The sequence below is a fragment of the Cebus imitator genome, unplaced genomic scaffold (assembly GCF_001604975.1).
Source record: "Cebus imitator isolate Cc_AM_T3 unplaced genomic scaffold, Cebus_imitator-1.0 Scaffold0, whole genome shotgun sequence".
In the NCBI taxonomy this organism is placed as follows: domain Eukaryota; kingdom Metazoa; phylum Chordata; class Mammalia; order Primates; family Cebidae; genus Cebus; species Cebus imitator.
The window spans coordinates 14,522,508-14,540,125 of NW_016107315.1; the positions used below are offsets into that span (position 1 = coordinate 14,522,508).

General features: G+C 42.3%; 1 protein-coding gene and 1 long non-coding RNA gene across 8 annotated transcripts in view; one reads left to right on the top strand and one right to left on the bottom strand.

The window, feature by feature from the left end:
- Positions 1-2,691: 2,691 nt before the first annotated feature.
- On the bottom strand, positions 2,692-14,506 carry LOC108300036. The gene is made up of 2 exons (XR_001823236.1): positions 14,415-14,506; positions 2,692-2,911 (listed from the first exon to the last, which is right to left on the bottom strand). It is a non-coding gene; the product is annotated as an uncharacterized LOC108300036 (long non-coding RNA).
- The window catches only part of ZBTB44 (zinc finger and BTB domain containing 44), an 83,345-nt gene continuing 79,826 nt past the window's right edge, over positions 14,100-17,618 (top strand). For 3 of the 7 annotated variants that reach the window (XM_017521965.2, XM_037736046.1, XM_037736049.1), the window contains exon 1: positions 14,436-14,645. Coding sequence is in view for 1 of the 7 variants with exons in the window: in XM_037736053.1 (XP_037591981.1) it covers positions 15,178-15,184 (7 nt within the window). In the remaining 6 variants the exon portion in view is untranslated. Of the gene's footprint in view, positions 14,646-15,115; positions 15,185-17,618 lie in introns of all 7 variants that reach the window. The other 4 variants (XM_017522189.2, XM_037736053.1, XM_017522481.2 and 1 more) reach the window with 3 other exon arrangements.

A 17,618-nucleotide genomic window follows, 5' to 3' on the forward strand; every position in this document is an offset into this window, starting at 1 on the left:
CCTCTAAAAAAAAAAAAACAGAATTGAAAAATAAAAATTGAAAACAACATAGACAAATCTTTCATGAAGTTTTGTTGTAAAGAGTCGGTGGAACAAAGAAATGAGGCAATAGTAGAAGAGGGAAAGGGATCAAAAATGATTTTGTTTTCAGAGGGGTGAAATTACAAGCTATTTTACACCAATTGAAATGATCCAAGAGAAAAGAAAGGATAATGCAAGAGAGAGGAGGGTAACTCCAGCAGTGCCGCCGAGTAAGGGAGAGCAGAAGGGGCCCGGTGCTGAGTGGCAGTGGTCTTTGCTAGCAAGAGAGAAAGGGGAAGTCTGTGGTGACAAATGCTGGGAACATGAGATTCTCTACCAACTTGATAGGGGGAAGGCAGAGGCCATAGACCAACATGCTGAGGAAAAAGGGATAGGCAGTGGAGATAGACAGTTTGTCAGAATTCTGCTCTGACTGCTTTTATTTTCTCTCTGAGTAATGACCCTCCATGATGTCCATGTCCTAAACCCAAGATCTGTGACTGTGTTACCTTACATGGCCAAAGGGACTTGGCAGATGTGATTAAGGGTAAGGACCGTGAGATGAGAAGATTTTGCTGGATTAACAGGGTAGACCCAATCTAATCACATGAGTCCTTAACAGTGGAAGAGGACGATGAAGTACTGAAACATGCTACAGCATGGATGAACCTTGAAAGCACACCAAGTGAAGAAAGCCGGGACAAAAGAACACATACTGTGTGATTCATCTACATGAAAAGGCCAGAAGAGGAATATCCATACAGGCAGAAAGCAGATTAGTGGTTACCAAGGGTTAGGAATGAGTGATGGGCAAGAATAAAAGATAACTGCTAAAGGGCACAGGGTTTCTTGGGGATGATGAAAATGTTCCAAACTTGGTTCTGGTAATGGATGGATATACAACTCCATGAATATACTAACAACTATCAAATTGTACACTTTAAATGCATGAATTGGCTGGGCGTGGTGGCTCAAACCTGTAATCCCAGCACTTTGGGAGGCCAAGGTGGGTGGATCACTTGAGGTCAGGAGTTGGAGACCAGCCTGGCCAACATGGTGAAACCCCATCTTAAAACTAAATTAAAAAATTAAAAAAATATAAATGCATGAATTATATGGTATGTGAACTACATCTTCACTATGGCTATTACTAAAAACAGTGGAAGGGGGCCAGGCACGGTGGCTCATGCCTGTAATCGCAGCACTTTGGGAGGCCAAAGCAGGCGGATCATGAGGTCAAGGGTTCAAGACCAGCCTGGCCAACATGGTGAAACCCCACCTCTACTAAAAATAGAAAAAACTAGCCGGGTATGGTGGCGCACACCTGTAGTCCCAGCTACTCGGGAGGCTGAGGCAGCAGAATTGCTTGAACCCAGCAGGCAGAGGTTGAAGTGAGCCGAGATTGCACCACTGCACTCCAGCCTGAGCAACAGAGTAAGACTCTGTCTCAAGAAAACAAAACAAAACAAAGAACAGTGGAAGGAGGAGGCAGAAGAACATGGTTGAGAGAAACATGATGATGGGGAAAGGGTCAGAGAGTTGTTGACTTTCAAGATGGAATAAGGAGACCATGAGCCAAGATGTGCAAGTGGCCTCTAGAAATAAGAAAAGGCAAAAAGGGCTTCTCCCTATGGTTTCCAGAAATGGACATAGTCCTGCCTATACCTTGGTTTTAACCCAGGAAGACTTCTGTCCAACTCCTGACTTCTAGACTGTGAGATAATAAATGTGTGTTGTTTTAAGCCACCACATTTGTAGTAGTTTGTATTGTTGTTTAGTTTTGTTTTGTTTTTGACAGAGTCTCACTCTGTTGCCCAGGCTGGAGTAGAGTGGCACAATCTCGGCTCACTGCAACCTCTGCCTCCCAGGTTCAGGCAATTCCCCTACCTCAGCCTCCCAAGTAGCTGGGATTACAGGGACCTGCCACCATGCTCAGCTAATTTTTTGGACTTTTTGGTATCTTTAGTAGAGTCAAGGTTTCGCCATGTTGGCCAGTCTGGTCTCGAACTCCAGGCCTCAGGTGATCCACTCACCTCGGCCTTCCAAAGAGCTGGGATTACAGGTATGAGCCACTGTGCCCGGCCTGTAGTAGTTTTTTATGATGGGCATCAACTGAGAGAGTGGGAAAGGAAGTATTGGAGGACTGACAGAAGATGACAGAAAATAGTTGTCTAAGTGCAAAAGAATGAATGAGTCAGAAAAATGTAATATAACTGCCAAACAGAATTAAAAACACACAACAAAATTGAGAACACCTTCTCCCCCATCTAGATAGCTACTATGAGAGTTCCACTTTTTATTAGAAAATATTAATTACCCCACTGTTGTACACTATTATTGTGACCCAGTGAAGATCATTTGCTGTAAGTTTGGTGAATGATTAGATCATAATCTTAACCACAAATGATTTCTGCATTGGGTCATTAGCAAACACTGTCCCCCAAAAATGAATGCAATGGGCTTTTTCAGTCTTAAAAACCGAAATAAAATAAAACAAAACTCAAGCCTTGCAAAATCACCTGTGATTATTGCTCAACCCATAAGACCCAGCTCAAACATATTCACCAACATAGAATATACTGCTAAAATAGAGTAGAGTCCCTTGAGAGGAATCCTCCCCAAACTCTTTCTCAGTGTATTAGTCAGGGTTCTCCAGAGAAGCAGAACCAGTAAGAAATCAGATATATATTTATTTAATAGGAGATATACTGAAGGCATTGTTTCAAGTGATTACGGAGGCCAAGAAGTCCCACGATGTGCTGTCGTTGGCAAGCTGGACAGCGGTTGGTGTGATTTAGTCCGAGTCAGAAGTCAGAAGGCCTGTGAGCCAAGGGAGCTGATGGAAATCCTGGTCTGGGTCCCAAGGCCTGAGAATCAGGAGCACAGCTGTCTGAGGGAAAAAGAAGATGGATGTCCCAGTTCAAGCAGAGGGAAAAAATTCACCCTTCCTTCACCTTTGTGTTCTATCCAGGTCCTCGATGGATTGAATGACACCCACCCATGTTGGTAAGGGTGACCTCTACTCAATCTACTGATTCAAATGCAAATCTCTTCCAGGATCATCCTCACCAACACACCCAGAAATAATGTGTTACCAGCTATTTGAGTATCTCTTAGCCCAGTCAGATTGACACATATTAACCATCACACTCAGGAATGGCCATGTAGGATACAAACAAGGAAGAGTCTCCTAGCAGAATCCTGAGGCAGCCATATTGAACTTAATCTACTCTTAAGTAAGTAAGTTAACAAACATATGCACATGAAGTTTGCTGGCCCTATGATTTACTTTATTGTACTCCTCCAGGAAGATGTGCTATAAGATCTGGACAAGTAACCTTTGTAGGTTGCTCTTTTCTTCTTTTCTAAAGGGTTTTTTAAAAAATTGTGCATATCTAGTTGTCTTTTATCATTTAATACTTTTTGTATCCTAGAAGTAGAACATACACAAACTTAATTCATATGAACTAAAGTGGGCTTAAGAGAAGAAAGTATAAGCATCATTTGACTAAGAAGATGGAAGACACAAATGTGTCATTCTCTCAGTTGGTCTGTTTCCAGGTGCCTCTCATAGTGTGGGCATCTAGCAGTCTGACTCCAAGTTCAGAGGCCCTAAATGCAAGCCGATGACTTCCTCTGGGGCTCAATAGAAGGATAAGCCATCTGTTCCAATGCTGCAAGGAAAATCCTCTAGGTTGGACTTACTGAGACAGAATGTCAGCCTCCAACATGGCTCATAAATGCAATATATTGTGTCTTTTAGGCAGTTTAAGAGATCTTCCATGGTAGTCTTGACTATACATAATCTTTGATTTATAACATACACATTTTAAATTTTTAGAGAATTTTCAATTTTACTAATACAGCAGAAAACAAAAATAAAAAGGCTACATGAAACCAAGTATGGAAGCAAATGGCATGTGAGACATGTTAGAACATACATGTTCTAAAGTAGATGGAAAGGGAAGGAAGGACCAAGCCAATGCAAATATTCATGATTCACTAAATATACTTGAGATACATTAAGCCCTTGACATTTTTTGAAGCCTTATATCAGCCACTCATAGTCAATACCATTCTGACCCCACTTGTACTTTGGCTCAAAAATGCAAATGAAATTGAGACCTACTCATCAGGCTTATTGATGAGATAGAGCTACTGCCATGCATATGTGTCCCTGTGTCTTTCCAATAGGCAAGTCCCTGTGTACACTGGTTCCATCCACCTTCTGTCTGTTGGATCCCCTTGCTCAAACATCACCTCTGATCCTCATAACCACACCGTCAGAAAGAAAATCTGGCACAGCAAGGGGAAAGACAGGAATATGAACATTGCATAATCCAGATTCAGGTAGTATGGTCCTTCTACCTTGCTTGTACCTTATCCAAAAAGGGTTAATCTACCTCACTCTTTCCTCTCACTTCTCGTTGAATATTTTAAATTACTTAATTAATTGTGTGATTCTAGATTCTTAGTTTGGCCTGTGGATCTTCCCCGAGATAACTTTGCCTAAGGGTCTAGGAGGTTACCATTGCCACATGGTAATTTCTCACACAACAGGAGCTGACCTTGGAACCTTTGCAAAAGATATGGCTGCATTGTTTTGAGAGCTGTTAAATTTGCCATTTAGCCCATAGATTGCAAAATTTTATACAACCACATCCAGATCTGATCAACTGAGATTCTGAAAATGAAAGATAAATGTAGTAGCTGGTCATGTCTTTTACTTGTTTTTCATTAAGTAGGCAAGGTGCCTGTTCAGTGTGGGAAAACTGCACTATGCTAGACAAGAGAATTTATGAAATTAGACTATGGAAAGAAATATGCATGTGCTCTACTATGAGACTGTTTATCTGGTGTACCTCCTTCTCCTGGAAACTGCCCCATAGCATCCATATATCTTGCATGAATGCTGTATTTTCTTATAATATTCCCATTGCTTTGATTTTAGTTGATTGGTTTAGGAATGAATACTCAAACTAAGCTAAGCCAATAAGTCTCTTCCCTGGGATTTGTAAATTTAGAACTCCCCAAAATTGAGGTTAGTTCCTTTTCAATATGTAGATTTGCATGGGGTATTCCTACAGATTTGAGTATACATGCGTACTACGTTTCATTGTGCCTCACCTTACTGCACACTGCAGATTCTACATTTTTCAAATTGAAGATGTGTGGCAACTCTGCATCAAACAAGTCTATTGGAGCCATTTTCCCGACAGCATGCACTTACTTTATGTCTCTATCACATTTTGATAATTCTCATAATATTTCAAACTTTTTCATTAATTATTATAACTCTTATCGTGATCTGTGATCAGTGAACTTTGATTATTATTGTAATTGTTTAGGGGCACCACAAACTGCACCTATATAAGACGGTAAACTTAATAAAATGTGTGTTCCTACAGATCCACTGATCAGTTGTTTCCAGTCTCTCTGCCTCTCCTTAGACCTCCCTTTTCCCTGAGACACAACAATATTGGAATTAGGCCAATTAATAACCCTATAATGGCCTCCAAGTGATCAAGTGAAAGGAAGAGTCACAATCTCTCACCTTAAATCAAATCTAGAAATGATTAAGCTTAGTGAAGACGACATATCAAAAGCTGAGATAAGCTGAAAGCTATGCTTCTTGTGACAAAACAGCCTTTGATTGGAAGGAGACACATTTAGGACTTTCATAGCTAGATAGAAGAAGGCAGTGGCTGGCTTCAAAAGACAGGCTGACTCTCTTGTTAGGGACTAAGGCAACTGGTGACTTTAAGTGGAAGCCAGTGTTCACTAACCATTCTGAAAACCCTAGAGCCCTTAACAATTATGCTCAATCTATTCTGCCTGTATTCTATAAATGAAACATCACAGCCTGAAGGAAATCACATCTGTTTACAGAATAGTTTACTGAATATTTTAAGCCCACGGTTGAGACCTACTGCTCAGAAAAGAAGATTCCTTTCAAAGTATTACTCTCTAACAGTGTAACTGGTCACCCAAGAGCATGATGAAGATGTACAAGATTAATGTTGTTTCTATGCCTGCTAACACGTCTGTTCTGCAGCCCATGGATCAGAGAGTTATTTCTACTTTCAGGTCTTATTATTTAAGAAACACATTTCAAAAGGCTTTAGCTACCATGTATAGTGATTCCTCTGATGGATCTGGGCCAAGTGAAAACATTCTGGAAAGGATTCACCGTTTCAGATGTCATTAAGAACATCTATGATTTATGGGAGGAGGTCAAAATATCAACATTAATAGGACTTTGGAAGAAGCTGATTCCGCCCCTCATGACTTTGAAGGGTTCAAGTCTCCAGTAGAGGAAGTAATTATAGATGTGCTAGAAATAGCAAGAGAACTAGAATTTGAAGTGGAGCCTGAAGATATGACTGAATTGTTACAATCTCATAATGAAACTTGAACAATAAGGAGTTGCTTCTGATGAATGGGCAAAGGAATTATTTTGTTTTTTGAGACAGAGGCTTGCTCTGTCACCCAGACTAGAGTGCAGTGGCACATTCATAGCACACTGTAACTTCAAACTCCTCAGCTAAACAATCTTCCTACCTCAGCCTCCCAACTAGCTAGGACTACAAGTGTATGCCACCACGTCTGGCTAATTTAAAAACATTTCTTTTTTTGTAGACATGGGGTCTCACTATGTTGCACAGGCTGCTCTTGAACTCCTGGTGTTGAGTAATTCCCTTACCTTGGCTTCCCTAAATACTGGGATTTATAGGCATATGCCACATGCAGTGGAAAATAGTTTCTTGAGATGGAATCTACTCAAGATAAATATAAAGGTGAAGATGCTGGGAACTTTGTTGAAATGACAACAAAGAACTTAGAATATTATATAAACTTACTTGATAAAGCAGCAGAGGGGTTTGAGAGGACTGACTCCAATTTTGAAAGACATTCTACTTTGGGTAAAATGCTATTAAACAGCATTACATGCTATAGAGAAATCTTTTGTGAAATAAAGAGTCAGTTGATGCATCAAGCTTCATTGTTGTCTCATTTCTTAAGAAATTGCTATAGCTGCCCAACCTCCAGCAACCATCATTTGCTCAGTCAGCAGCAATCAACACTGAGGCAAGACCCTCCAACAGCAAAAAGACTATAACTTGCTGAAGGCTCAGATGATCATTAGCACTTTTTAGCAATACAGTATCTTTTATTTTAAATTTTTTAGATATAATGCTCTTGTACACTTAATAGACTATAGCAGGGGTATCCAATCTTCTGGCTTCTCTAGGCCACATTGGAAAAAGAAGAATCGTTTTGGGCCGCACATAAAATGCACTAACACTAGCAATAGCTGATGTGCTAAATAATAATAATAATAATTGCAAAAGAAATCTCATAATGTTTTAGGAAAGTTTACAAATTTGTGTTTGGCACACTCAAAGCTGTCCTAGGTTGCATGTAGCCTGCAAGCCATGGGTTGGACAATCTTGGACCATAGTATAGTGTAAACATAACTTTTATATGTACTGAGAAACCATAAAAATGTGTGTGACCCACTTTATTGTGATGGTCTGGAACTGAACCCACAATATCTGTGAGGTACACCTATATTGGGATTTCAACCTGATACCTTAGGTTCTGGAGCCAGATTACTTAGATTTGAATATCAGAAGAACTCAGTAAATCTTAGCTATCTTTACTCTTTACAAGTTGAGATAAAGTATTTTCTTTTTCTTCTTCTTTTTTTTTTTTTTTTNTGAGATGGAGTCTTGCTCTGTCACTCAGGCTGGAGTGCTGTGGTGTGATCTCGACTCACTGCAACCTCCGACTCCCAGGTTCAAGCAATTCCCCTGTCACAGCCTCCCTAGTAGCTGGAACTACAAGCGCCTACCACCACACCAGCTAATTTTTGTATTTTTAGTAGAGACGAGCTTCACCTTGTTGGTCCGGCTGGTCTTCAACTCCTGACCTCAGGTGATCCACCCGCCTCAGCCTCCCAAAATGTGGGGATTACAGGTGTGAGCCACCGCATCCAGCCAAGATAAAATATTTTCTTTTTCCCAAATATGACTTCAATTCAACATTTATTTTTTGAGCATATACTATATTCCAATCATTAATCTTAGAAGAAAAATAGTAGATACGATTGCTGCCTTCATGGAACTTATGGTTTGGCGAGGAGGCAGACATTAAATGATCAGACATATGCTTATCACAAACAAGCATAACTATGAACTGCAGACATTCCCCAACTTCAGATTTTTTGACTTTACAACAGTGTAAAGCGACAAATATACCAAAGAAACTGTACTTCACATTATCTATGCAACCATTCTATTTTCCACTTTCATAAATTACATGAGACAGTCAACACTTTACTGTAAAACAGACTTTGTGTTGGATGATCTTGCCCAACTGTAGGCAAATGTAAATGTTCTGAGCACATTTAAGGTAAGCCAGGTAGGATGTCTGGTAGGTTAAATGTATTAAATGCATTTTTGGCGGGGTACAGTAGCTCACGCCTTTAGTCCCAGCACTTCCCTTTGGGAGGCCAAGGCGGGTGGATCACTTGAGGTCAGAAGTTTGAAGGCAGCCTGGGCAGTGTGGTAAAACCCCATCTTTACTAAAAATACAAAAATTAGGTGGGCATGGTGGTACATGCCTGTAACCCCAGCCACTGGGAGGCTGAGGCAGGAGAATCACTTGAACCCGGGGGGGCACAGGTTGCAGTGAGCTAAGATGGCACCACTGCACGCCAGCCTGGGTGACAGAGTGAGACTCTATATCAAATAAATAAATGCATTTTTGACTTATGATATTTTCAACTTATTATGGGTTTATTGCAATATAACCCCATCATAGGTTGAGGAGCATCTGTATAAGAAGTGTCATGAAGGTCAAACAGAGGGTGGTATGAGAGGATATAATCAGAAGACCAACCTAGTCTTCCTTAACAAAGCAATGATTGAAAGGTAAGTGCGAGTTAGGGGAAGTTGGAGAAAGCTTTCCAGATGAGGGGATATGTACAAAGGCCCTGAAATGGGAAAAACTCTGGTGACTTAGGAAATGAAAATAGGTCAGCATGGTTCGGATATAGTGAGAAAGGAGGAAAGTGGCCTGAAAGGAGGCTATAGAGATAGGGACCAAATCATGCAGGACCTTGCAAAAGGAGTAGGATCCCAAAGATTCAAGGTCTTAGGGGTCAGGTTAAGGACTTTGGATCAGGATGGTAGTGGCTGAAAGGAGAGAAGTAAGAACAATTAAGGTATGCAATTATTTGGTAAAAGGGAAAGAATCAACCATTTATCCTGCTTTCCTATATAAACAATATCACTAGGTAATCAAATAATCAAAAAGGAGCAATTTCCCTTTGTAGAAACATTGTACAATAGCTAATAAATGAAGAATGATGGAATTAAATTACCATTTAAAAACTCCTAATGAATGAATTGATCTAGATATTTCTCATCAATGGCTGCCAACAACACAAAAAGAAAGACAAGCATACATTCTATATTTCTCAGTGGAAAAGTACACTGCCACCTATGAAGTAATACTGCCAAAAATTAAATTTGAATCTGATAAAACATTTAGATCCTACTGTCAAATTACACTAAATGCAGATAAGGGAACATAAATGCTCCACAGGGATGCAGCTGACAAAATCAATTGTGGCAAACATTATAGGGCAAACAACCTAGTCCCTTTTTACAAATGCTGGGGGAAAAAAAGAGAGGAAAAACAATGCAGAGAACTTAACCGATATACCAGCCAAACGCGGCACAACTCCCCACTGAAACTGCAAAAAAGAAAAAATGGCAGAACTGTACAGACAGAAAGTAATTAAGTTAGTGGTTTGTAGGGCCAGAGTTGGGAGAAAATGGGAGTGACTGCTAACAGGTTATGTGTTTCTTTCTGGGTCATGAGAACATTATAAAATTGATTATGGTGATGGTTACACAACTCTGTGAATATGCGAAAAGCCAGTTCATTACATACCTTAAATGGGTGAATTGTATGGCATGTGAATTATATCTCAAGAAAGCTGACGTGTGTGTGTGTGTGTGTGTGTGCACGCGTGCGTGCGTGCATCTATATGGAAAAGAAGAGATCTGCGGATGGAAAGGAAATCAGCTAAGGAATGGAGTACAGTATTTCCACACAGAAGGAATAATATGTGTAGTGGAGAAAGAGCATGGCATTTTAGAAGACGTTAAAAAAAAAAACCGCCTCTGCAACTGGCATGTTTCCTGAAAGAGCATAGTTAAGAGATGAAGCTCAAGACACTGAAAGGGCCCAGATTGCGTAGTGGTGTGAAAGCCATGCTAAGGGTTTGGGGCTTTATCTTGAGAATAATAGGAAAGCATTGTTGGGTGACTTGACTGCTATGCATTACAACTCTGGCGACCATTTAGAAAAGGAGGAAGAGGGAGATTGCATTCGGGAAACCACCTAAGTGGCATTATAACTCTCCAGGCACAAGCTAGCATCATCTTATTTTAGGACAGTGGCAGTGGAGACAGACAGATTCAACAGGACTTGTTGACGGATTGGAATTGAGATGCAGTAGTAAAGTAGCAAAGTCAATCTGCTCCACTGGGTGAATGGTAAAATGCGCACACTAGAAGAGGTACAAATTTTAGGGTAAGGGAGTGAGATTAATTTTTCACATGTGTAGTTGGATGATCTAATAAGGAAGCAAGGTTGGGTAGAAAGCATTCATGCCTTAATGCTAATGCTTTCGGACTAAATAAGTTTTCGCTCAGTTCTAATGGTCTTCCACAAGGAAGTACCATCTTTTGCCAGAATTTAGTCCCCTAAACAGCTTGTGGCTGAAATATAACTCCTGGAATTTGCCTGGAATTTGAATTCCTCAGAATCATCCACACCAGGTTAATAATTAAAGGTTCCTCATACTGTCTACATTTGTTTGTTTCACCTGTGTACAGGATTCTCATTTCATAAAATCCTCCCAGCAGTATTATTTAACCTAGTGTCAAAGAAAGGTGTATATATTCCAGCAACCCATAGGCAAGTCTCTACCAGCTCAAGACGGAAAAAGGTGGGAGGCTGCAGAAGCCACAGAAACTGACCCTGCCCAGAGCCAAAACAGACAAGAGGGCTCCTGCAAAGTTAATCTTCTTTGTATTTTTTCTCACACCCTCTCCAAGCATCTGGCACTGAGCCCTTAAGGGCCTCACAGTCATTTGTTAGTTAATAAAGTCTTCAGACCTGAGGTGGGAGTGGAGTGGAAGGATGATAAAACATTTCAATGTTAAGTGAGAAATAGAAAAGCAGGAAATAGAATCAGGCATGGTGGCTTACGCCTGTAATCAGGAGAATCTCTTGAGCCCGAGTTCACATAGCAAGACCCAGCTCTACAAAAAAATTTTAAAAATTAGCCAGGCATGGTGGCACACTAGTAGTCATCACTATTTGGAAGGCTAAGGCCAGAGAATGCTTGTGCCCAGGAGTTTGTGGCTATATGCAGCTATGACTGCACCACTGCATTCTTGGACAAAACAATAAGAGCCTGTCTTCAAAAAAAAATTTTTTTTTAAGTGGGAAAAGCAGAGGAGACAAGAGAATAATCTAAGGGAAAAAAAAGTTTTTAAATGATAAAAGCCATGTATGACAAACCCACAGCTAATATCACACTGAACAGGAAAACATTGAAAGCCTTTCCACTAAGATCTGGAACAAGACAAAGATACCCACTTTCACCACTACTATTCAACATAGTTCTGGAAGTCCTCACCACAACAATTAGGCAAGAGAAAGAAATAAAGGGCAACTAAATTGGAAAGGAAGAGGTCAAATTATTCTTGTTTGTAGATAACATGATCTTGTATTTAGAAAAACCTAAAGAATCCATCTCTCAGAACTTTGATGAACAAATTTAGTTAAGTTGCAGGATACAAAAATCAGTTGATTTTCTAGAAGCTAACAGCCATCAATCTGAAAAAGAAATCAAGCAAACAATCTCATTTACAATAGCTACAAAAAAGCAAAATAAAATACCTAGGAATAAATTTAAGCAAAGAAATGAAAAATCTCTACACGGAAAAATATAAGCATTGATGAAAGAAATATAAGAGAACCAAAAAAAAAAAAAATGGAAAGATATGCTCATGGATTGAAAGAATTAATATTGTTAAAATATCCATACTATCCAAAGCCACCTACAGGTATAGTGCAATCCCTACCTATCAGTGACACTAATCACAGAATTAGAAAAAACAATCCTAAAATTTGTATAGAACTACGAAAGACCCTGAAAAGCTAGAGCAATTCTGGGCAAAAATAACCAAGCTAGAGGCATTCTTCTACCTGACTTCAGGTTGTACTACAAAGGAAAGAAAATTTTTGTGTCATTGTGGTAGTTGGGGAGCTGCCACCACAGTCCCTGGAGAAACACTGACTAAAGACTTGCCTCATGGTCTTTTACCCTGCTAAAGGCACTCGGAGAGGTAGACAGGATTTATCTGACTACTTCATTCCATCCTGATTCTTTCCCATTTGCTTTCCACCTACATACACTCTCACACACCCCTCACCAGGGCTCTAGCTCCTGCCCTTTCCTGAGTCTCGCTCTGTGGCCACTAGTCCTTTCTCGGGTAAGCATTCTGCCTTCTTTCCCTTCCCTTCTTCAAATCTTAGTGCAAAAGTTTCTGGGCCTAATTCGCATCTTTCTGATTTTTCTCATCTCTGAAATGGGAATAATAAAAATGATAGTGGGAATAATAATTAATAATAAAAACCTGTGATAAAACCTGTGAATTACGGTTGCTGTCAGGATTAAATAACATACACCCGTACTTGAAAACTTGTTGGAAACTGCAAAGGACTATAAAAACACAAGTTGTTTTTATGCCTTTTTTCCTCAAGATTTCAAGTGTCAGAATTGGGGTGCTCAGGTGCTTGGCTGTTTGTCTCTCAAAGAGTGAATTATTGTGAGACGTTGCCAAGTGTTTCAGAAGAAAAATCCACTCTACTTCGGGGGACGTCCACCCCCCTTGCACAAAATCCTCTGGAAAGAAGTCTTTCGGTTTGCAAGCTGGAGGCGTGGGAAAACGCAAAGCGCCCAAGAAGCACCTGCCCTCACCCCGCCCGCCCCCAGGCACCTGGGGCGCTGCCGCCTGCAGTCCTGGGCGCCCCTACGGCCTCCGGGGGCGGTGCGGAGCGCGCTCGCCCGCCTGGTCAGGGAAGCCGAGACTTATGCCTAGGTTGATTGATTTTGCAGTCGACCAAGAGTTGCAAAACACACCGGGCATACTGGTTACTTTGGGGTGGCCCGCACACTTCCTCCGGGAAGGCCAGGGAAGTGATGGTGAAGCAAACACGACAGATTCACGGTCGTGGAAGAAATAAGGTATATTTTTGGAGCAGCTCTAGGTGTTCCTGTGTTGGAGGAACGAGAGGGACCTGGAAGTCCATTTCTCCACTCATCTCAGAGCCGCACGCCCTGCCAGGGTCACCTAGGCAAGAGCTAAGCGGCAAAAAGCAAGCACTGCGAGGAGGCCCGAGGAGCCACACACTCCAGACACCCGCCGCAGGTCGCTGTCCGCCCAGGACCGGGGCACCGGCTCACCCGTCTGCGGGGCGGCCCTTGGCAGGCCCGTTTCCATGGGTGAACAATGGGCAATTACCAACTGACCTCCCTCGCCGAAGAGGGGCTTAAGTGTTTCGATTTCGCCCTAGCTACAGAAACCACCCGAGAAAATAGGAGTTATGCTTTTAGTTCGAAGAAAAAAAAAACTCCCAGAAGTGTGACTCCTGCGGAGAAACGCTTCCCAGGTGTGAGAGGGGAGCTGGATGGGAGGACGGCTTAGAGGAAGGACAAATGGGACAGGGCTTATGGGGGTATACGAAAATCTGCACCTGTGCGCACATAGGCAAAAATACTGTGTCAAGACCCACCGCCTTTCTGGGTCACGCGGGTTCTACCGTCTAAGGAGATGGAGTCACCCACCGTGCAAGTCCCGACGGCCAGGAGGTCCCATTTTCTGCGCTTGCGCAATCATCACGTTTCCTTCCCCGCCCCGAGTCCCGCCCCCGAGCTCGCTTTGCCCCGCCCCACCCCTCCTTCCCCAGCCAGGCCGCCCGCGCAGAGCATTGTGGGACACAAACAAAGTGCCCCCAAACAGGCTGGAGTGAGCGGAGCGGCAACGGCGGCGGCTCCGGCCCGCACGCGCGCGGCGGCGGCTCCCTCCCAACCTCCCCCTCCCCTCCCCTCAGTCCCCTTCCCCTTCCCCACCCCGCCCCGCCGGGAACACGCGAGCCGTCGCCGCGCTCCCCAAACAACCGCCTGCCCTCGGCCAACCGTCCCCAACGGCCGCCCGCGCGCGGCTCCCAGGCGCCCTCGCTCCTCCCCTCAGGCCCCTCCGAGCGCCAGGGGTGCTATCCTCCCAGCCGCCTCGCACTCCTACTTCGCAGGCACGCCGGTGGGCTGTGCCGCCATGCCTCAGCCACAGGCTGCTCACGGGCCTAGGCGCGGTGGCCCGAGATAGGGGCCCCTGAGCCTCCCGGGGGAGGAGAGAGGCAGCGAGCCGCGCGCTCCGCCCCCTCCCCCCGGGCCGCCGACGCCGCCTCGCCGCCCCAGCCTGGCGGGAGGAGGAGGAGGAGCAGCAGGCCTCCGGGCCCGGCGCCGCCGCCCGCAGGTAACGGGGAGGAGAGGGCGGGCTCCGGCCGCGCGGGGGGCGGCCCCTGCACGCCGCCCAGGGCTGACACCGCGTGGGCCCCACCTGGCGCCGTAGGGAGCGGAGAGCCGGGTCTGTCACCCTCGTCCGCGCCGGGAGACACCCCACGGGATCCCCTCAGTGGCATTTAATCCTTCAGGGAGGAGACCGGCCTTGGGCCCCGCGGTCCCGGAGCAGTTACCCCGACCTACCAGGGAGCTGCCCGTCCTTTGCACGCCCATTTGCCCGGCAGCCTAACCCGGAGCGGCCGGAGGTATTGCCACCTCTCACCTGGTCGAACCCGGGAGGCTCAGACCTGGTTTTTTTTCCTCCTTTGCCTTTCTGCTTTTTCTCTGGTACAGGAAAGAGAAAGATGGCACTTCTTTAAAAATATGTATGTGTATATATGTGTGTGTGTATACACAAACACCTCTTTTTCTTTCCTTCCTGAGGATCACTCTGCATCTAGTCGTTTTATTGCTGGCCTAATCAGAAAAAGGGGTTACCTCGAGAAATGACATGTATGTTAGAACTGATTAAAGGAAATTGCGTCCATGTGAGTTCTATGACTCCAAGCAGAATTTAGAATAAAACCCCGTAATTGGGTGCTTTTTTTGGAACTTAGAGAAATGAAGACAAAAACTTAATTTCATTTTTAGCATGTAAGTAGATGATCTCTTGAAGTCAGGAAGAAATTCTCTGTAACTTCCACTTATTTTCTTAATGTTTTATATGGAGATAGGCTAATACCGGAAGCAGGCTGCACAGTTTTGATTTCCTTTTCTCTAGGTGTTCAGTTGGAATTGCTGGGTTTAAAAAATACTGTATAAATCTTCATTTCTCCCATTACTTCGCTTGGACTGCCAGTGGACTAATAATAATTTTATCTAATGTAGTTTCCCCTTATAGAGTGTGAATATAATGAACATTGTCCTGTAGATTTGTATTTTAGGTTTAGTAGTAATATATTGATTATGAAAACCAGGTTTATTTTCTGCAGTACTGCTTGGCATTTTTGCATTTGTAATCATTTAATTCTCAGAACCTAATGATGCAAATATTATTACTTGAATTTTACAGAAGTGACAAACATAGCGATCCTAAGAATTATAACTTGCCTTAGGGCACACAACTAGTAAGATAGTTTAGATTTCAACCCAAATGTAATTCCGGTATAGGTATACTTTCATATACTTTCTTCTGTACTTCTCAATGGAAGTACAATTTTATTAACTTTGTTACGAAAAATTTCAGTCTTACAGAGGTTGATTCTATGCAATTGTGATTGGTTATTCATGAAATGAATAAAAATGCTAATCAATGCAATGAATATCCGATTCAGTGATTAGCATTTTTGCCATAGTGTTTCCCTTCTTTCTCTGTATGTGTGTAGTTATTTGAAACCATAATCCTCAAATGTTTCAGCATATATTTCCTAAAAATAGGGACATTCTCCTGCTAACTCCAGTATCATTATTAATACCTGTCAAAATCAACAACTCCTTATTCAGAATTCCTCAATTGTTCCAAAGTGTCTTTGAGGGTTCTTCCCCCAGCTGTAGTCAGTCAATATTCATGCATTGATTGCATTTGGTAATTAAGTCTTTAGTTTCTTTTGTAAAAAGAATAGTATCCATCCCCCCTCCTTTTTGCTGGGAAAGTTAAATAGGATGAATGTCCCCTCCTTCCTTTTTTTCTGACACCTAATTGACCAAACCAGTTGCCTTGTAGAATATACCCACATTCTGGATTTGTGCCCTGCTAATGTCATTTCATTTATTCCTCTTTCTCCCTAAATTTCCTATTAATTGGAAGTTAGGTGTAAAGGAAGGCTTAATTAGCTTAAAGTAAAACCTTCCTTGGCAAGAATATTTAATAGGTGATGCTGTGTACCTCCTATTGCGTAATGTAGGGGGCACATAATGTCAGATTTCCGCACTATTAATGATGCTAAATGTAACCATTTGATTATATATAAAGTCCTGACTACTGACCTGTTGTAAAGGTGTGGTTTGCCAGTTTGCGATTAATATGTAATCTTGGGATAATCCGTGGACACTAAGCAAATACCGTTTCTGACAATCTTTTGCATAGTGATTTTTAACGCCCATGATGAATGTTGCTTAAATCAGTTATTTTATTGGAGGTTCTCTCTAAGAAAGAGATTTCCTTAATTAAGTGCAGTTAAACTATTGTTCTTCCCCAAAATGCAAATTAAATGTTAAATTTCTTCTCTTTGCTTTCCAATATTCATAGTAAAGAGCTGGAGGAATAGTCACCCCCCAATGATGGCAAATAAGATGTTTTTTCAGGGAGGGGTGAGTAATGCCACCATGGACTCTCATGGGTTTTAATTTATTCCTTGTTTTATAACCAGTTACAGTCGTTTTTCTTTTTAATGGCCAAATTGTCCCAGATTTGGTAAGTAGGAATCATTTCAAGCTGACTCTTGTGTGTTTTGACACCCCTGCTCCCAATTAATCTTGGAGTGCTTTCTAACACAAAATACTCCAGGTTTACCTTATGCTTTGTTTCCTCACCTCTGGAAAGGGCTATTTATCCAAGGAGGCTTGGTGAGAAATTGTATATAGAAACCAAGTTCTGGATGTTTAGCATATTCATTACTGCTGCAGTATCATTGCTTCCAGGTACTTTGAGAGGAGAAAACTAAGTTTGTTTAATCATGAGTTCAGAGTGATATTCCAATTCCTATTTAGCAAGCAGACTTTTTCTTCCTTGACTCTGTATTTGTCTCTTATCTTAAATGAAAATCTTTAATAGAATTAATAAACTGGCTAAGCATGGTGGCTCATGCCTGTAATCTCTGGACTTTGAAAGGCTGAGGTGGAAGGATTGCTTGAGCCCAGGAGTTCAAGGCCAGTCTGGGCAACATGATGAGACCCCATTTGCACAAAAGATAAAAAAAATTAGCCAGGCATGTTGGTGTGTGCCTGT